Genomic DNA, 21,066 nt, shown 5'->3' on the forward strand with positions numbered 1-21,066 from the left:
CTATCCAGGAAATTTATGCTGATAAACTATTCTCTTGGAGTTTTTACTGTTTTTTTCCTCCTTACACTTATGTCTGAGCAGTGAAGGCTCCTGAATCAAACCCACTATGTGTTGAAAGCCACGTGAGATGCAGTTGCCTCAGTACAGCTGAGTCTCCAGAAAGGGACTTCCAGCCCATCCTCAGGAGCCCTGTTTGTTTTGTAAGGGACAGACAGCAGCTTTGAAGTTATATGCAAGAAATGATATTTAATTTGGAAGTGCAGATACAAACCACGTGAAATAGATATACAGGTTCATATGACGAATGCACCTACTTTGTGATCTTCTGTCCTCAAGAGATATTAAAAGCCACAAGGGAGCTGCTGGAGGTGTTTGTGGTGGGTAGAAGAGCTGCTTTGGTATTGCCATTTCTTCCCTAATGAAGTGTGGTGATAGCAGCTGAGGAGGGAATTCTCTTGAAACCATTTATGGGAGCTAACTATGGAGGGGGCAGGTAATCTGCCTTCCCACAGCTACTTGAAAGCTGGAGAAAGAGACCCATGACTTTTTAACTCTTTGCTCTGAGCTGCTCATCTCCAGAGGCATCCAGAGAGCACAAGGTGAAGTTAAACCTGCGTGAACCAAATTACTCTTGGCCTTTGTGAGCTCCCTTATCTCCGACTGCATCTCCTGGAGAGTGGCTCCTGCCCTTTTTTGCATGGATGCTGAATGTAATTAAGGCCTCTATCAGCAAAAATATGTGGGCAGTAAGCTCTTAATTCAGTAAATATTGTGCCCCTCCTAATTACCAATTGGACCTAAAAGTTTAGTTGGTGAACAAACATCCAATCTCCTTTTGTGTGGCCTTCACCCTTGGTTTGACTAAAGGACTTTGTGTGCTTAATCCTTTTCCAAAGGGAAGTTCATGTTCCTATATCAGATGAAGCCAGGCATGCCCTGGGCATCAGCAGATCCTCCCAGTGAGGTGATGAGGATAGAAATGAAATGTGTTGCTTGCATGCATGCATTGAGAAGAGATGAGGGACAGATGCTGCTGCTCTATGGACAACTGAGAACCAACCATAAGAGCCAAGGAGCTCTTTTAATGTTTCAAAGAGGCCTTGGAAGAGTTATATCCAGACAGTGATTTGCAAACTGTGGGGCTGAACCGAGGGGCCACCGTGCACAAGGACATTGCCTTCCACGTGCCAAACATCAATGCAGAAAACAATACCAAGCAATTCTCCACATCAAAGATGACCCTGAGAAGACCTGCCAAGAATGTGGCTGCATCTGCCTCAGCTCCAGCCATTTGAGGGTCTGAGCTAGGCATAGCCTTCAAAGCATGCTTGAGCAGCAGTCACTGTGGGTTTAAGGGGCTGAGAACATGCATGGATGTGGCTTTCGAGCTGATGGCACCATGCAGGAGCATTTCAGTCTGCTGGATTTGCTTCTTTCCTTGTTGATCTTTGCCATTCCTCACGCTGTGATTCGGCTCTTAATTCTGAGAACAATAAGAGGGATAACTAAGGAAGTTTTTTGGTGTCATTGCCCAAACAAATGGTCTCAATGTTCGGCTTCCTTAAGCAAACAAAAAAGCTCAGAATTGTGTGCTGTGTCTCTGGGTTGTGGAGAGAGGCAGGTGCTTAGAGAAGAAACTGTGTTTGGAGGGCACTTGTGTTTGGTGGCATCGTGTGGGACGGTATAATCCTATGGCTGGTGGAGGGCAGCTGCTAAAGAATACAAACCCTTCAAGATAAGCATGCAGTGGTCTCCTTTTGACACATTAATATTAAAACTGAGCTGGTCAAGTGCACAGTGCGTTGGTTCTCAGGAGCTCTGCTGTTCTTGTCTGGCAGTGTCACATCTGCGTGCATTGAAGGGGGAAAAGAAAAAAGGCTGTGAGTAGAGAATTAAGTGTAAATGCACTCTTGAACTTTTCTTCGCTCAGAGGTGACTGTAACCAGACAGATAAAATTGCAGAAAACATCATCGTGGGTATTGAATACTGACGAGGCACTGAGCTGCACCGTTCCCAAATCTCTCTCTTAAAACGTGTTCTGTTGTGCAACACCTTGGAGGCCTGGATCTGTGGTTAAATCAGATGCTTTCTAAATTATTCATGCACTAACACTCGGCCAGCAGAGTCGGTTAAACACTGAAATGTGCTGTTAATTCCAAAACACTTTCGTTGGAATATTTGGGTTGGGGAAGCAAACCAAGAACCTCCCGAGTGATCTTCACAGGGAGCTGAATGTTTGACTGCCGTGTGCTCTTGCAAAACATGGAGTGGAGGAAAATATTACACAAGTAAGGCTGTGTCCATCCCCAAAACCTACGATGCTTCACTTGTAATACAACTGGCTGCTCACCTGGAGCATCCCACGGTCCTTCAGCTGGTTTGGAGGCTTTTTGGTTTGTTGTTCTTGTTTCCTTTTTTGTCATGAAATTTCTTTCCATGTCACTGAGGAGTTGCTTTTTAAATCTTCTTTCTCCAGTATTGCCCTAATTCGGTTTTTGTGAAGCAAACACAACATAAATCAAAAGTAATTTCACTGCGCTTATTTTCAAATTGTTGGATTTTTGTTTTCTGGTGGCTGTGCTGCTGGCATGGCAACGCTGTAACCGTGCAAGCTTGGAAAATAAGAAAGCCTGAGTTATCAGTGTTATTATAAATAGTTATTAAAGCTGACAGGATTTTAAATGTTGTTATTAAGATTCTTAATGTTAACTTTAGGGTAGTGAGAGAATGAGCTGTGGCTCTGGCAGCTGGTGGGAGTTCCCTGCCTGGCTGCAGCTCCCTGCAGAACCACAGCTGGACCTCTGTCATCCATCCTCAGCTCTTCCCTCCCTTAGGAGGGAGGGGAAGGGAGGCTGGTTGGGCCTCTGAGCCGTTGCTGCTTGCGCAAATTGGTTTTCTGGAGTGTTGGTGGCTTTACGTAGGTTGTTAAGGAGGCGTTTCCTTTGGTAGGTGAGTGCTTCAATGGTGAAGTTTCTACCAGCACCATGCATCCAGGTGCAAGTGCTAACTGCTAGGAGAATCACAGAATGGCCAGGGTTGGAAGGGACCTCAAGAATGATGAATATCCAACCCCCCTGCCACATGCAGGGCCACCAACCTTCCCACCTAATGCTAGAGCAGGCTGCCCAGGGCCCCATCCAATCTGGCCTTGAACACCTCCAGGGATGGGGCATCCACCACCTCTCTGGGCAGCTGTTCCAGCACCTCACCACTCTCTCTGTAAAGAATTTCCCCCTGACGTCCAACCTCAATCTCCCCTCCCTCAACTTAAAACCATTTCCCCTTGTCCTGCTGTTATCTACCCTTTCAAAGAGTTGATTCCCGTCCTGTAAGGGAGAAGGCGGCTAAGGACGTAGGGTAAAACATATGAAATTTGAAAAAAAAGTGGTGAATATGGCAAGGTATTCACAAAACTCAGGTTTTGTTACACAGAGCTCGCTTCCTTGTAACAGGAACATGATTGCATCTTCACCAGTCAATGTAAGTTGGGGTGTACCTCAACAAACACAGTGTGAAACATTTGAGTTAAGCACAGAAATCCCGTAATTGCCTTTTTTTTTTTTTTTTTTTTTTTACCTTTTTGTGTGAAAATCTGTAATTTTTTGAAGTTTGTATCTGGTACGAATGTGAAGATGGGTGCCAAAACACATCTGTCAGCATCTTCTAATCTTCACGTTTGATAAAGCATGTAGACATGGGCAAATTGTAATTTCCATGATGAAACCACAGGGTGATGGACTGCTGCAGTGGCATGGAACGGCACAGAAAGGAAATAAATTTCACAAGATAAAAGGAGGGGTTTGAAGTGCATTTGCTTCTATTATAAGCTTTTGGAGGCTACGTGCACTACAATGTACTACCTGGGTTCAAATCTATTGGAGTAAATCCTCTTTGGCAAATAAAGCTTTCTTTGGGACTCCGCTTTATTAGAAAGGAGATTACTTGGTTTTGAGGGTCATTCTAGAGTAGCGTTTTGAATGAACTTGAGTTGCTTTCCAAGATAAACACAACCCTAGAACAAAGCATATCTGGGTTTTCTGTTACATACAATGGTGTTTTAAGAGCTTGCACCTGGCATGGCAGAGTGAGCATTAAAAGCCTGTGAAGAATTGCCAGTGCAACATATGGCACATCCCTCTGACAGATCCAGAATTGGTTTGGACTGGGCATGGGCGTGTTGCCAGGGGTTAAGGTTCTTGTTGCAGTGATATGTGGTAGTTAAGCATTTATCAGTGTTGTAACGAGGTGTAATTACTCATAATCTTCCATGAAACCCTTTCTTATAGGCAATCTCTATTTATACTTTCCCGTTGCTCTCTAAAGCCATAAAATGTCAAATCAGGACTGGTGAATTCCTCCTTTGTCTCCCTCCTGCAGTTGTATTGTAAAATAAGAGCTTATCTGTGGGACTACATCCATCATAAGCTATGGCTCCTCTGGGCAGTCACTGAGGGCAGAGGTTTGTCATGGGGTTTATCTTAGGTTCAGAATGACCCTGTATAGGGAAATAAGCCAAACTGTTGGTTTTTTAAAATCAAACCAGGTCTTTGTTCCAAGGATGCGTGCAGCACCAAATCTGAACGAGCGTCCGATGTCTTCGTAGCGCTGTTCGTCAGCAGTGGAACGTGGGAAGGCAGCTTCGGTTTCCCCTGCATCTGCTGGGATCCATAAAGATCAACCCGATGAAATATCAAAGCGGGGTGGATGCTGCAAGGTCACAGCCGCTCGGTGTGAACAAGGAGCCTAAGATGGGAAGGTGCTGGGCTGTTGGTTTTTTTGTAACGTGCTGCCATGTGGTCCCTTTCATAAAGCCTCACCTGTCTATCATGGGGTTGATGGGGTCCTCAGTTCTGCTGAACGCTGCTCTAGCACTTGGCTAAAGGGCATCACGGTGCTATTTCTGATTTTCTTCCCAAGGAGGATGCAAGGTACTTTTATGAAGGCGAGCAGTGGTGAGAAGGGCAGGATCTGCTCACAAGCCTAGGCTAAGCGTGGGGATCCTGGCACTGAGTGGATTTTTGTTAGAAGAGTGATGGAAATGGGGGTCCTTCAGAGCTCTGTCTGTGGCTGTGAGATGTTTTGTTCCTTCTTCCCCCTTCTTCAGCTTTTTTGCTGTTCAAGGACTGGACCATCTGGCTGGCAGATGATACCTTTACGTTTGTCTGTTTTCAGTTTTCCTACTATAAATCATCTGATTTGGCTGTTTTCTGTTGCATGAGCTCTTCCCAGTGTTTGAACTAGCTCTGCCCCAATGGGGAGCATTCTGCTGGGGCTCCTGCTCCTGCTGCGCCTTCCAGACAGCCGTGCTCTGAAGCCTCCAGATCAGATTCCCCTGCTGCCACAAACAGCTCTCTGTGCTGAGCACCACAGCTCCGTTTGCTCCACCAAATGGGCAGCGGGGTCTTTTTATTTGCAGGGGTTTGGGACCATGTGAGCTCCTGCCTCAGTGCTATGAGTTCTGTCAAGTCTCCCAGTGGCTCAGCTCAGCCAGCGGGATGAGGGACAACTGTTCTTTGTCCTGCTGCTCAGTGCAGCATGATGGTGGAGGATTTTGTCTTGGCCAGACGTGTGGTGGTTTCTGACGGCATCTTGCTGTCTGCCTCTTTAGCACAGAGCTATTTCTTGAAATCTTAACTCATGTCTCAGAACTGTCATGGGCCCTCTGTCTGGGGTGTGTGAAGGCATCTCGCTTCCTTTCTAAAAATTCAAGTGGCTCTTGTTGACAGCAGCAGCTCAGTCACCCTGAGTGCCTGAGTAGTGGTAGCTGCAATCAGTGCTCCTCACAGATAAGTTGGGTACAGATGATGCTTGAATGATCGTTGCTGGCCAGCCAAAATCCAGCTCAACCACAGAAAATTGTCCTTCAGTCTTTCTGCCTGGTTTCCTTGCCTGTTGAAGAGAAACTGTTCTTTTTGGAGTTGGCAGAAAGACAGCAGGTTTCTGTCCTTCCACTCTTTTCCTAAGAAACTCTGCTGCTGTTATTGGCAAAGCCAGCCAGTTTTGGTCATTTGGGGGAGGTCAGGAGGTGGAGGTTTGTCTGAAGCCAGTGGTGGTGCCTGGGGAAAAGTGAGAGCACAGGGCAGGTGATGGGGATACCCCAACTCGGGTGTTCTCCTAGCTTCCAGAAACTGCTGCTCAGAGACTGGTGGAGATGGAGGTGAACGTGGCAGTTCTGTGTGGATCTTTATTCCATAGGTTTGCACAGTCCTGAGCAAGGAGTTTGCAGAGGTGTGCCACATGTACTGAATGACCTCTCCTCTTGCTCTGTGCGCATGCGTCTGCTCACCTCGGTCTTGGATCACAACCTATTTAGAGCACTCTATGTAAACGCCTCATAGGAGGTCACAAGTGCATTGCTTAAAAACTCTGGAGACTGCTTCTATTTTGTCAGCATGTCTCCGGTCCTGACTTAATTTTCCGTTTTTGCATATGGCTGATCAGCCCTCAGACTGGCTGCTCAGATGGATCCACCATGCAGCCAGCAAGGAGGTGTGGTGCTGCTGGTAGTGCTTTGCAGGCAGACAGCGTGGAAGTTGCTTCAATGAATGTTTTGAAGCCAGGCCAGGGAGTGAATCAAACATGAATGACCGTGAGTCATTTCTGAGAACAACTCTGCTGAGGGTTCAAGGGTGAGTGGATGACCGCAGATAGCTCTGCTGTCCTTGCAGCAAGGAGGGGACCCACAACGTCTGTCTGGGTGTGTTTTAGTGCTGATTTCATGCTGCAGAGGGGAGGACTGGCTGTGACCCCTGAGAGCAGGTTTGCCCAAGGAGGAGAGCCAAAAACCCCTCATCCACTTTCCAGATCCCTGGAAGCACACATCGGTGGAGTCCTGATGGGTCTTGATTGCACAGCTCCATTCCCACCAGCCCCATGGCAAATGTGTGGGGTATTTGCTTTAATGACTGAGGGCTAATTTTCTTCTCTTTTTCTCTTTTAAAGGTGAACCCTACACCGCAGGGTACGCAAGCACTGCTGAAAATGATGTACTGCCCGCACTGTCGAGGTCTGATATCAGTGAAGCCCTGTTACAATTACTGCTTTAATGTCATGAGAGGCTGCTTGGCCAACCAAGGGGATTTGGATGCCGAGTGGAATATCTTTATGGGTAAGGCAAAGTGGGTTAAAACTGCATGTAAGTAAGCCCTGATATTATGTCCCCCCTGTGAATGGCTTTTGACAGTGGCCATATTTCTACAGTAGATTTTAAGGTATCTGTGGCAGGTATCTCTTTCTTTCACATCTCTGTATACAGTAAAGCTTTTGCAGTTAATATTAATTTCCGAATAAATGAAACTTTCATTGCACCAGCAACCTCGATTGAAGCAAACTTTAGGAAGGTAAAGCTGCCATGTGTTTGTAGGTTGGAGTGTCTCTTCTTGCTATAGCAAGAAGATATGTTGTGTGTGATACACGACCTCTGTCTTGATTCATTACAATGTCCAAAAGCCTGGAGGCTGAGCTAGATTAAGACCTCTATGAAGCAAGGAAAAAGAGTCCCAGTTAGTGTGGAGACTTGCTACCTCTTAAGCCATTTTGACCAATACTGCCCTTGGATCTGCTGCTGCAGCCTCTGCTTTCCTTTGCTGGCTCAGATCCTAGTCTTTTCCCTCTGCCTCCAAGGATTTCCATCACGAAGCCCTCATATCCTTTCACTGGTTTCTTTCTAATGTACGTACAAGCTGTTTTTTCCATATGACTTTTTGCATGTTTTTGTCACCATACAGCTGTCCTTCCTAAAGCCAGTTTTCTTGCTATGCAGTCTGGGAGGCTCCATCAGCCGTGGTGAGCTTTGGGAAAAACTGTAGACCTGTATTTTACATTAAAAATTTGAATGGAACATGTGTCTAAATCCATTTCTAAACAGCTCATTTGGTGCTCAGCTGCCATCCTTTAGAAATGTTGATAGGCTGTAAGTGATGCTCTGCAAGCACTTTTGCCATCGTCTTCCTCCTGTTTATTTCTCTTCCATGGTGTTATTTGGTATATGCTATAGACTGACAAGGTATGTATATCAGGTATATATGAATAGACTGAAATGTTTAATTCTACCTTGGGTCAGGACAGCAGAATTTGTGGCGCATGATGTTTTGGGGGCACAGGCAATAGGTAACGTTAAATGTTTTCATTTGTGCTCCTTTTCAAGGATCTTGATTTATCTGTGTAAGAGCATCCTTTGGGAGCAGTCACTTCACTCCAGTTAATGTGTGATGAAGTGCACATGTGAAGTTCCTGCAGCTACTGACGAGGCTGTGGTGCTCTTCCAATCCTGCTCTTGGAAAAAGGAGCTGTTAGAAAGAAAAGATTTCCCTTTCATTAAGCTGTGAGATTAAAAAAAAAAAAAAAAAAAAAAGCAGGGGGGAAATTGCTGATAATTGGCATCTCAGGCTGCATTCAAATCACAGAACTTGTTTTCTCATGTTTTGTGCATCGACTTTTCACTTTACTGCCTGTGCCAACTTACTTGTGTGCAGGATATTATTTTCAGAAGGCATATTTTTTAGCCTGTATATTCCATACAGGGAATTAAATGTGATGCTAAATTGGGTTTCCAAGTCATTCTCTGGGAGGCTGACACCCCGCCCCCCTCCATTCCTCCCAGCCCTCTTTCTCATGAGAATATTAAGTATTTCAGCTACAATTGTTGCTGAAACAGCTCAAAGCCAGGAGACTTGCAAACATCTAGTCCAAGTAGAAAAGAGGAATCCCATGAAAGGGAAGGGCATAATGCCAGAAAACAGACAAAAGCACAAGCAGCTAATTGCTGTAGGTGGCATGCAACTAAAAACGAAACTTGGGGGGAGCCAGCGAGCCCTGTCACATGAGACTGATCAGGGTCTGCGTACAATAATTAAGATTATTAAACAAGACAAAGTAAATAAATACGATTCCAGAATGGAAGCAAAGCTTCTTGCAGTGCTTCCTCCCTAAAGGGCTTCTTGGCCACTCATTACTTAAATACAGTCTTAGGCTTTCTTACATTTGCTGGCAGTATTTGCTGCTTTTTTTTTTTTTTTTTTTTTTTTTGCACTCTGGGCTGATCCTTGTGGTGGAGTACAGATACTGAAAACTGAAGCTGTGCTTTCTATGGTCAGTTTAATAACTGAAGAGGTGCAGGCTTTTTTTTTTTCCGTCTCAATTTGACTCTTGAGGCAAATAAACTTAAATCGATCTCGTGTTTGAGGGGGAAACGTGTGACAAATGGCCTTTGTGTATGTTTTTAAAAGTTTAAAAGGAAAAAAAACACAGCAACCCAGTTGCATGGGCTCTGCTGTTTTGCATTTTGGGCTTAAATACCAAGTTATTTATTATGTGTCGAAAGTAGATTTTGAAACTAGTAAAGATAGCTGAAAGGGGAAACTTGTAATAAATACTGGAAGTATGTGCAAAGTTATATGCGAGTGTAGAATAGGCATCTGCATATACATGTGCTTGTGCTTCTGTTGTTGTTTTTTAAAAAAGCACCTAATTTATGGGATTATTTCTCACTATTGTATGGCTAAGCGTTGCTTCTTATCTTTGCCTTTCCTTTTCTTCAGTAACCCTTTCTTCTCTCTGTGTCCATTGCCTGTTTTCACCCAGACTGACAGTATTCTATAGAGTTAGTGGTTCTGTGTGAAAGTCACTTGTGTAAAGCTTTTCCAAAACGGGGATGTTGAGTCTGTAGGTTTTTCAAGACAAAGCCTTCTTCCTGCCTTCCTACTGCAAAGCAGCATTTAAAGTTGCAGCGTATGATAACGGCTGAATTTTACTCTTTTTCTCTCATTTAACTGTCTTTAAATTATTTCACCGTCCATTCTCAGCACAATTGTACACCAATTAGACAGGGGTATACTTTGTTTCAAACGAGCTTTGCGGTGGGGGGGTGTGTAAGGCTTTCCTGAATGAGCAGTGTTAATCTCCAGTGCCTTTTCATGATTTTTCTTTTTTCCTTACAAAGATTTACTCTGCTCAAAGATGTAGAATTCAGGCTCCATATACATATCTGGAGGACTACTTTGTGCGCAAAGAATTTTTCCCTTTTAGAAATAATGATTGTTGTTAATGAATGGTCAAGGTCTTCTCTCTCCTTCCCTCCCCTTTTTAAATCAGATCTTGGGGTTAAGACTGAGAACTGCCTTTTGTTCTTCAAGTCAGACAGTGAGGCTGAAGATGTGGGTTTCTGATTATTTGTGGCACAATGCGAAAGAATTGCTTTCCTTCATGAGAGCGAGGTGCTTTGTCGCCAAGGATTGTCTCAATGCCAGCAGCAAGGACAAATGTATGCAGGAGGAAAAGGGTCTTTAAGGCATGGAGCTGTACGGTGTGGTGTTTTTGTTGTTCCTCCCCCCTCCAAATCCACTTCCATCTCCCCCAGCACATTGAGGAGAGACAGTCTTTGTCACGCTGTGTGTTTGTAATAAGTGACCAGGGTACATTTTTCACTCTGCTGGACTTTTTTTGTGATGCGGATCAAACTTGCTGAGCCACCTTGCCCTGCCTTATAAACATCAATTAGTTTGAGCTGGAACTGGAAAGGGGTGAGGGAGAGGAAAATCTTTTGGGGAGACGAGTTGCACCTAGGCTTTATGTACGGTTGTAGTGCAACATGCCTCCCCTCTCAAAGTGCCGCGATGTTCGTGTTATCTTGAATCCCAGCCAACCTTATTAATGTCAAATGTGGCTGCCAGAGGGAATCCACCGCTGGCTCTGCCTGCTGGTGGGGACACCAGCCAGCTCCTGGTGGGAGGTAGAAGTTTGTGGGATGGCCCCCGAATCAAAACCGAGGGCTGGGTGGAGCCCCCTGCTCCCCTCCTTTTATTTTTCCTTTTAATGAAAGTCGGTTTCATTTAGTGCTCCTCGCCAGTATCTAACGCCGCTCGCGAAGAGCTACAGTCGAACATATTCTCCAAAGGCAATTATTGCTTTCCTTATCTTTTATAGCCAGCTTTGGCAGCTCTGCTGGAGGCCGAATGCATTTTCTATATCGGCAGTCAAAGCAGAGGCTGCATTCCTTCTCTGTGATACATGTAACGCCATGGCACCATCGGTAACAAAGGGCCCAATTCGCTCTACATTCCCATGGTCTTGTGTATGGCCTGCCCGGCTCAAAGTTTACAAAGACGCCAAACAGCCAGAAGAATCGGGGTTTATGTTTCCTTTCAGTCTTTCACAAACACTTTATTGATCTGCGGCCTTCCCTGGCCACTCGGAGAATTAAGTAGTTACAAAATGGAATGATTTTCTTCTTTTAAAAACGACGCATTTTTGTGTGTTTTTATTATCTGCCCATTCATAATATTTTTATTTGAAATGAGCAGCTTCCTCCAAACTGTGATGGGATGTTCTTTATGCACGTGAAAAACCCCAAACGCTTTGACAGTGATGAACACATTTAAGTTGTGCTCCACTTGTTTACAAAAGTCTCCATTTGGTAGCACATCAAAAGCATTTTTCTCCCCCCTGGCACAATGGTATATTCATGCTAGCAGTCATTACTCAGAGATTTGAAGCATCACTTTATTGGAGCCCACCACAATGCAGTCTAAGATTCTTTGTTTCGTTTGTTATTACCTTCTTTAAAAAAAAAAAAAAAAAAAAAAAGCATTTAGTTCAGACCTGTTTGTAGGCACTGACGGCCAAATTCCAGCCGTGCCCTGCAGCAGCTCCAGCATTAATGGTGGTTGTGTCCATCTGCAGGGTGAGGGTGTTTCCTAGGGGCTGAGCTCCTCATGGGTTTTGTCCCTAAACATCCCTTGGATGGCACCACTGGTCCCTCTGATGCTGCATCTCCTCCAAAGCAATTTTTAGGTTGCCTTGATCCACTGATCAATCCTAAATTAATGCCCAGCCAATTTTTAAAACACTGAGCTGTCATTACAGACTGCGTACCTAGGGGAGGAACGCTTCTGCAACTTGTGTGGTGGTCTTGGTGTTGAGTTTTTGGGACGTACAGCTTTTAAAAATTTTATAAATATGCAAATAGGTTGACATATATATTTATAATTTTAAGGGTGGTGGTTTTTAATTTAAAAGGAATTAGACACTAAGGCAGCGCTATTAGTAAATTCTTTCACGTGTGGAGCATCTTTATAGGACTTTAACTGATAAGCAAAGTCCACAGAAGTTTTTTGCTTTTCCTAAGTGCCCTTCTGTGCTTAAGAGGAAAATGAATGTCACGAGAAACACGTTTCAAGGGAAATTAATAGACTGAATGTGAAACACCCATTTCTCCTTAATGGAGGAGAACAGGCGTATCCTTGGGAGGAGCTCCTTGGGACAGGGATCCTCGGGGCCATTGCGCTGGCCTTTGCGTCACAGCAGGGGGAATTCAAAGAATTCAATGCAATGCAAAATTAGGAGTTTGTGGCCTAGCAGCATGAAGTGATGCAGGAGAGGAGAGAACAGTCCTTTGGGAATGGAAAGACTGCAGAGAAAACGATGCAATGGACGAGAAAAGATGAGTGCTTAGCACGAGACGTGTGCCTGGAGCTGCCATTTAGGGGTGACTTGGAGAAGGCTTGAAAGCAATGCAGGTTGAAATCTTCAATGCTAATAATCATTTCGTAGTGGAAGCTCAGTAGCTCCTCTGTTTAATGATGTTTTTGATGAATACGTGCACGTCAGCATGGGAAGACTGACCTAGTGTTGGCTGAGGGACTTTTCCATTGCCCCTTTAGTTTACATGTGCCAAGCATTTACCCTGCTCTCCTGCTGTCTTCCTTTGCAAATTGTCTGTAAGGCCAGACTGTGCAATCATCTTTCTTCTCCAGGCACAGCAAAGTCTGGAGCTTTTTGTAAGGGTGAGGCTGCAGTGTTCTGTGTTGGTGTCATCTTCAGGATAGCACAAAGACCCTGGTGCCTTTCTCTCTCTCAGCGCTGAAAGCAGTCTCTAAAAACAAATGACACAAGGAAACCTTTAATAAATAAGTATGGAGTATGGAGAGGAGGGTTTTAGTAATGCTTGTTCTAATGGGAGTAGCTGATTACAGACTGCCTTCTGGCAGACTGCAAAGGCTTCTCCCTCATTATTGCTGCTTTTGATGTGTATGAGCCCGTGGCCGGGTGCTGGCAGGCTGGGAAGTGCCGACAAGCAGCCTGGTGATGTTCCAACCTCTGGGAATGCAATAGAATGTTTCCTGGAGATGTGTGCTGGTCAGAAGTGACACTGCAGTGGCAGCTTCGTGGTCCTCGCTGACCAGGTCAACACTGCATCTTGCCTCAGTGTCTTGTTCACGTTGCGTCGGGTGGAGTTCCAAATGCCAACACCATGTTGCCTTTTACAGGGGTCTGGGAGAATGTTGGTGAGTGTTATCGTTGAGACAGCTCCATTAAAAAACCTTTGCTTCTCTCTCTGTGTTAGGTTCGATGCTGCTGGTAGCAGAGAGGCTGGAGGGGCCTTTTAACATTGAGTCAGTCATGGACCCCATTGATGTGAAAATTTCAGATGCCATCATGAATATGCAGGAGAACAGCATGCAAGTGTCTCAGAAGGTAAATGAGCAATGGGTGCACAGGTTTTTTATTTATCCGGTCTCCTATATTCCCCTATTCTAGTTGATTTGGGTTTTTTCCTTAATGCCTTTTCAAGTATACAGAGAGCTGATTTATTATTTTGAGGGGCTGTCTGCAGGCCTCAGCTGGGCTCCAAAGCGGAGGCTTCATGTGAGCTCCCATTTTCTAAGCCCGTTTCTTTCCCTTGCCCAGGTTTTCCAGGGATGTGGCCAGCCAAAAACCCTCGCACAAGGCCGAACCGCTCGCTCCGTCTCTGAGGGTGGTTTCAGTGCTCGTTTCAGACCCTACAACCCCGAAGAGCGGCCGACCACAGCTGCAGGCACGAGCTTGGACAGGCTGGTGAGTGCCCCGTCCTGCTGGTACCACTCAGGTGCTGCTCCCCCATGTTGAGTGTGCTTTTTCCACTGGTAATTTATAGGCTTTTTAACACTCCTTGGCTGTCTTAAACTCTCTGAGGGGTGTAGTCTGCCCATGGCTCTGCATGCGAATTACCTCAATGCTTGTGTGTCAGAAAGTGCCTGTTTTAAAGGCTTCGCTTATGAGTAATATGTGTTTGAAGAGCGGTGTTTAATTTTGTATTAAAAAAGTAAATCAACCATCAAAACGAAGCAACTTTACATGCAGCCTAACGAGCTGGCCTGTGCACGTCTGTTGTGATAAAAATACCTTTCCAGCTTCACTTTTAATGAGTCTTTGGTATTCTGGACTGTGTCCTGCATTTCTTTTTTTTTTTTTTTTTTAATAGGTTACTGATGTGAAAGAAAAGCTAAAGCAAGCCAAAAAATTTTGGTCATCTCTCCCTGGCAATATTTGCAGCGATGAAAAGATATCTGTGGGCACGGGCAACGAGAATGAGTGCTGGAACGGGAGCGCCAAGAGCAGGTTTGGAGACGTGGCTGTGCTGGGTGAACACTCCCCTCCTGCCCCAGCCATCCCCCTGGGCAGCCCAGAGCTTTACTTTCGAGCCTTTGACTCTTAGGAACCTGCACACAGGCTGCTCCATTGGCCCTTCTTGTAGCCAGGGGAACTTGAATGAATCATAGAATTGTTTGAGTTGGAAGGGACTTATGAAGGCCAGCTAGTCCAACTTTCTTGCACTGAAAAGGGGCGCCTGCAGCTCAGTCAAGTTGCTCAGAGTCTGGTCCAGCCTGACCTCAAATGTTTCCAGGGACAAGGTATCCACCACCTCTCTGGGCAACCTGTGCCAGTGCTTCACTAAAGCAAAACTGTAGGGTTGTTTAAGCACTGTGTGGTGGCTTGTTTTCAAGTATATCCACATGCAGCATCTCTCTGCACCTAGATGTTTTACTGACTACTTGCAGATTTAGGAAAGTGATGTGTACAAAATCTTGGCCAAAAGACTGGGGATGCTTCTCCTGCATTGTTGCTTCAATGTCTCCAGTTTGTGCTTCTCACATGGTGCTTACCAGCATCTGTTGCTGAGTTTCTTGGGTAAAGGAGATGGAGGCTGGTAAAAGATCAACTTCTGTTCTGTTTGAGGACAGTGGCAGAAGGGGACCAGTGGTTTTCATGCACGCTTTGTGTGGAAAAATAGTTACAATTTTTTTTTTTTTCATTCTTCTAAGAAAGAAATTACCAACACATGAGTAAGTCAAAGGATTTCTGTCATATGGTTTATGTAACTGTTTAACTTTTATTTTGGAAATAGAAATTTCTTTTTCTTCTGTTTGCTTACTGAAGAAATAAGCAAAATCCAAGTTGGTCCATGCAAAAAAAAAAAAAAAAAAAAAAAAAAAAGTCCAGAGTTTTCCAGCAGTTTTTCTTAGCATTTACAGTTTTTGCTCCTGATATTTTTGAGGCACAAGATTGAGTCACACTGCATTCATTTTTCACCATTTCATGGGTGAACTATGCATTGTTCAGCTAGGGTCATGGTTTGGGACTGTCAAAAGAAATGACTCTACCTCTCCTGAGGTCTTGTTCATCAGCATCTTCTGCAGAGGTTTTCACAGCAGATCTCCTGCTGCACGCCAGGTCTGGCACCAACAAGGAGGGGAAATGGAGACTTTGCAGAGCAAGCGAAGAGAAGTGGGGGGGACCCTGGGGGATGCTGGCCCTTGTTGACTGCCATTCGAGGTGGATTGGGCTTCACTGTTACTCTCTTCCCTATAGCTCTAGAAGTGCTCATCCACACTTTGGTCTCTTGCTCTCTTAGCAACATGTGTTATTGATAACAAATAATAAAAAGAAACTCTTAAAAATTGAGGGTTTGAGCAAGCCCTTTAGACATATGCTTACATCTCACTGCCCAGCACCAGGATCAGAAGAAAGAGAAGTGTTGTATCTGTGGTCTGTAATATAAAAGGTGTCGAGTTCTGCTCTGTAGGACAGTACTGCAAATACCTGTTCCAGGAGACATATTCTTGTGGGTTTTGTTGCTCAGTCTCTCATTTAAACCAGCAGATTGTCTGTGTTGAGGTGTGCAGCAGTGCAGACCTAAGCCATGCACACCTCCTCAGGCAGAGCAGGATGGTGGTTGTCTGCTTCGATGAGCTGGGTTATGTTATCTCATTTTCGAAATCACAGATGTTTTTCCTGCTGGGGTTATTAGAGAAATTGTATCTCATGTCTGCATGGTAAGAAGTACGTCTATAATACCGCAGCTTGATTGCAAAGGCACATTATGCAAAGCCAGAATGTCTCTTGCCTCCCACAGTTCCCATAGGTTTCTTGGGTGTAGCTATGAGCCCAAAGATTGTTTTCCCAGAAGTGTCATCTAACTGGACATCAGGCAGCTCAACGGCTCGTTTGCTGTGTTGCCTGCAGCAAGCTGATTTATGCTGTTGTAAGCTATTATTACTATAAACCTCCAATCTTCCTTTTTTTTTTTTTTTTTTTTTGGACTGGGAAGAAAATTCTTTTCCTTAGCTGTCCAGTCACAGGGGCACAGGATATATGAAAACAATGTTTGATTTTCCATGCTACAAAGGCTGCGAGGAACTGGAGAAGTGCTTGGTGAGGGCTGATGTGTGGGAAGAAGGCATTAGGCTTAGGAAATTACGAGGATGGGGGGGGTGGGGGGGTGGCATCACTGGATTTCCCCACTCTCACCCTTTGGTGTGGTCCCCACTTAGTGCAACTCCAGTAATGGCCAGAGTGGTTTCTTTGTAGGTACGACTTTGCAGTGACTGGAAACGGCTTAGCAAGTCAAGTGAACAACCCGGAGGTGGAAGTCGATATTACCAAGCCAGACATGGTGATTCGCCGGCAAATCATGGTTCTGAGGGTGATGACCAACAAGCTGAAGAATGCTTACAGTGGGAACGACGTCGACTTCATTGACGTCAGTACGTTTGCTGTCGTTTGCCTTTTACTTTATTATTTTTTTTTTTTAAATTGGATTTCATGCTAACACGCGGGGTAGCTGGTTAAGTGTCAGCTATCTGTAAGCGTGTTGGTGAGGAGGATGGGGAATGACACGTCTGGCAGGCTCTGAAAGGGCGCTCATCAGTGCCAAAGTGCTCTGCGAGGCATCAGCAGTCTCCTTATACCAAGAGCATCACGGAAGTATCTGTGCGTTTGTTGTCTTCTCCCTCTCCCCCTCCCTCTCTTCTGCCATTTGCAAGCAATGCCTCGGGCTGCAGAAGGCAGAGGGCTGCAGCGTGTCTCTTTCCTGCAGGTGAAGAGAGCAGCGGGGAGGAGAGCGGCAGCGGCTGTGAGTTCCAGCAATGCTCCACGGAGTTCGAGTTCAACGCGACTGAAGTTACTGGAAACTCCAACAAAAGTGATAAAAAAGTGAACGTTTCTGCCGCTCCCAGTAGCGGTTTATCACAAGCAGCCTTGTTCCTTAGCATTTTGGTCTTGGCCATGCAAAGACAATGGAGATAATTGTGCAGCATAGGGAGAAAAACAAGACTTTTATTATCAAAGTTAGAAGGCACCCGCTTTCACTTTTATACCATCTAGTGACTTTGCTTTTTAAGTTAATGGACAACAGTGTACAGTTTTTACTATGTTGCCACTGGTTTTAAGATACTGGTATTTTTTTCCCTTGCTATTCTGGGATTAACAGGAATGGGGCCTGTCAGTCTGTCCCGTTCACCAAGAGTCCATGATAGAGGTGGATAACAAAAATGTATATACAAGCCTGTAGTTAGCTCTGCATTCGTCTTTATCACTTTTCTTTATTTTTTTTTTTTTTAATTTTATTTTATTTTACCACATCTCTTACGAGAAGAAGAAACCCACGGTCCTCTCTTGGCATGTAACAAGTATGTGTTTCTGAAATGAGGAATATCTGTACAGAGGCAGGTTTTATTTATCATGTTATCTTGTGGGGAAAAATAATTACCAAACAAGCAGAAAACATGTTTCATGTAGTTAACTTCCCATTTATCCGCCTTATGTTAGTTGCCTTATCTGGAAAGAAGTGGAAGTAATTTGTCTTTATGATGTGCTGAAAGTGAAGATGAAGGCAGAGCTGGTCAGCGTGCCAAACGCCCCATTTGCTGAAGGTGGTGATGCCAGGAGCAGGTTGTACTTTCTTTACGGGATGTTTGGTTAAATTGGAAGAGACTGTGGAGAACTCCAGTTTCGTGGATGCTGAGAAGAGTTATATCACGTGTTCCCCCGGATCCTTGCAATTAGCTGTAACTCGTGTAGGTCAGTCCCCACATGCATCCCCCGTGGGAATAAGGCATTAAACTTGTTCAGTTGGAAGCAACTTGTCGTGTCACAGATCCAAATGCCAACACGTGTCTTGACTGCAAATCTGTTAGATGAACGCTGGATTAATTATTATTATTATTATTTTTAGGAATACTTTGCTGAAGGTGAACTGGGGGGGAGGGGCTGCTGGTTTTGTTTTTGCAGCTTTGGTTGGATGCAGAAGGTAAGGACCAGCCGGGCAGAGCTGCAGTGCTGCAGACAGATCAGGGTAGGAGCTGGCTGGGCTGAAAACACCCCTTTTTGGTGCATTTGGTCACCTGGGATCTGGTGCCCTGGCACTGAGCAAGCACAGCTTTCCAGCACTGCCCTTCTCTCTCTATCTGTGCCTTTTGTGGTTGGAACAGCATAGTGGTGAACAGCAATTCATTAATAAAAGAAATTCTGTTTTTAAGAAAAAAGAATTTAAAGAGTTTAGGGGGGTGAAAAAGAGTCTTCAGAACGACTGTGAATTACTCTGCATGTCTCCTGCTTTAGGTATAGCCTTTAGGTCTGGCTGGGTGCTGGGATCCAGCCAGGAACACAATCCAGAGAGAGAGAAGGTTTGCTGTATTCCAGTCTTGTGTTGTAAGGATAATTTTCTATTTTTATATTGAAGCATTAATTACTTGTTAGCTCAGGGTCAGCGTTATGTTCAACTTTATTTTCACACCAAATTTCTGCAAAGCTATAAAGATGAAGTATTCTTGGCCGGTGGAAACAATCCTGGAGGCTTAATTTTGCTAGAAGTAGCCCGTTATTTATTAAAACATGATGTTAGTGGAGTAGGGATATTCTGGCTATTTTTCTTTAGAAAATAAATCACGGAAGCATAAAACTGAAAAAGTTATAAATTTATGTGTGGGAAAAAATGGATTGTAAATAGCTAAGTTGCCTTGCGAGGAATTGGAAAATGTGCTGATACTTAGAAACTACCTCAGTTCTGAGGAATTTCCTTTCTAGCTTTGAGTGCTATTACATTTACTTGGTAGAAGTGAATCTGGTCTCCAATATGTAGCTGAAAGAGTTATCCCTATAGACCTTGTTAGATTGTTTTTAATTTAGAGGGTTGAACTACATCCAGCTGTTTTCTTTCAGCTAAGTTCCCTAACAAAGAGAATTTCTGAATTAAATATTGCTGATGGTTTCCATGACTTTTACTGATTTGTTTGGTTTCATGGCATTTTTTTCTGATTGCCCTTTAATTATTTAAATGGTTCTAGCCATTTGAATTTTAACCCTGAAATAAACAAACCTTAGATGCACTACCATTGTAAATATACCACGCTAAGGTCTGACTGGATAACCCTTCTGGCTTATACCCAGCTGGCAGGCCGGCAAAGTTAAAGGAAGAAAAAAAAAATAAAATAAATTAAACTTCTTCAGAGCTCAGAGAATGGTGGAACAAAAGCCCTTGTGTTCGGAGTGGCTGACTTTTCCAACATCTCAGTTTTTGGCGTAAGTGTTCATCTGTCAGAACGTTGCTTGTAAATTCTCCTGCTTTTGAGCCTTCTGCCCAGCGTGTACTTAAAGGAGAACATTTCTGACTTTATCATTTTACATCTAATTGCTTACTAATTATTATTCACTAGCTTGGTAAAAGCGGACAATGCAAAGACCTGCCGTGCGTTTTAAACGTGTCCAGCTGATGCTGTTAACAGCACAACAATCCTCTGCTATATCAAGGACAGATTTGTCACCTGGGGCTACAGGAAACAAGAGTAAACATCAATGTAGGATGATCAAAAGTTGTGTTCCTGCTTTTATTTTGTGTTTGTGTGTGAAATCGGCTCTCTGACATGAGCTCGTAAACTAAACCATACGGGTGGGACCGAGGTGGGCTGCTGGCTGGCCGGAAGGCATCTGCTCCATTCCTTCCAGTGTTTCTTTTTTCCATATAACCATTGCCATTATGGCCGTGCTTTAAAGAACAATTTCCATGCATAAATTAATTATTGAAATGAATGAAGTACTAGCGGGCTTCGAAAGAGAAGGTGGTGTACTTCCAGATCGGAATAAAGAATCCAGTGAGAGGAGCTGCTGTAATTTTTGATTATTTCTGAAACCTGATGGTGCTGAACTCTCCCTTGCCATTCGCTTGTTGCTTTAGCTGGATGCAAGACCTCTGCCTCAGAGCTGGCTTCTTGCTCACACTGACATCTGGTATCAGACACTTCAGAGCAAGGCACGTAAAAAAAAAACCCAAACTTTCCATTTCTTTGTATGCTTTTAATGTAATGTGTCCCACAGTAACCTGTGGCCCTGTTTGTCACCCTACCAGCACCTCTGACACCCTCCTCCTTCCTACCTCCCTGCTGTGAAAGTGGCTGCACGCTGTATGGCTGACCTCACGTCAGTTCTGCTGCCTTGGCTCACTGTCTTTGCTTTCTAGCACACAACCTCAGCATTTCTCACCTGTTGAAGGCTCCCTCGCTGGCACATCCCCATTTTGGGAGCAGCAGATGGGCAGGTCCTACCAACACAGGCACAGCTGGGACATCTCAGTGCTGAGCAGCAAGGATTTGTGCCAGTGGGAGCTGGAAGGCATCTTTGCTGCTGCAACCTGAACGTGAATACATCCATCTCCCATTAGAAGAAAATAAATGGCACCTGCATTTTGTAGTCCCACTCCTGGCTGGTGAGAATCCCACCACAAGGTGGGATTTGTGGCCAAGAGCGAATGCCTCTGGGTCAGCCCTGTCCCATGCTGTCCTTACCAGTGCCCCTGGGCTTGATGCTGCTGTCTCCCTGTCCTGAGCAGTTGTGCTGCATTCCTTCGTGGCATTTTCTTTCACGTGGCAATGATTTAATGATTTAAGGTGATCCATATCTGCAAGACACATGTTGACTAACGATTGTGTAATAGTGGCAGGTTTTTTTTTGGACTGCCTGAATGTAATCCAACC

The 21,066-nt window shown here is 44.6% G+C and overlaps 1 protein-coding gene across 1 annotated transcript in view; it reads left to right on the forward strand.

Moving 5' to 3' along the window:
- Positions 1 to 19,541, forward strand: part of GPC4 (glypican 4) — a 62,446-nt gene extending 42,905 nt beyond the window's left edge. The window contains exons 4-9 of the mRNA XM_031594225.2: positions 6,944 to 7,109; positions 13,344 to 13,474; positions 13,688 to 13,834; positions 14,241 to 14,377; positions 16,628 to 16,803; positions 17,136 to 19,541. Of these exons, the coding sequence (XP_031450085.1) occupies positions 6,944 to 7,109; positions 13,344 to 13,474; positions 13,688 to 13,834; positions 14,241 to 14,377; positions 16,628 to 16,803; positions 17,136 to 17,344 (966 nt within the window). The 3' untranslated portion in view covers positions 17,345 to 19,541. The remainder of the gene's footprint in view (positions 1 to 6,943; positions 7,110 to 13,343; positions 13,475 to 13,687; positions 13,835 to 14,240; positions 14,378 to 16,627; positions 16,804 to 17,135) is intronic.
- Positions 19,542 to 21,066: the final 1,525 nt, after the last annotated feature.

Source organism: Phasianus colchicus, chromosome 14 (genome assembly GCF_987193195.1).
Source record: "Phasianus colchicus chromosome 14, bPhaCol1.hap1.1, whole genome shotgun sequence".
NCBI classification, from domain to species: domain Eukaryota; kingdom Metazoa; phylum Chordata; class Aves; order Galliformes; family Phasianidae; genus Phasianus; species Phasianus colchicus.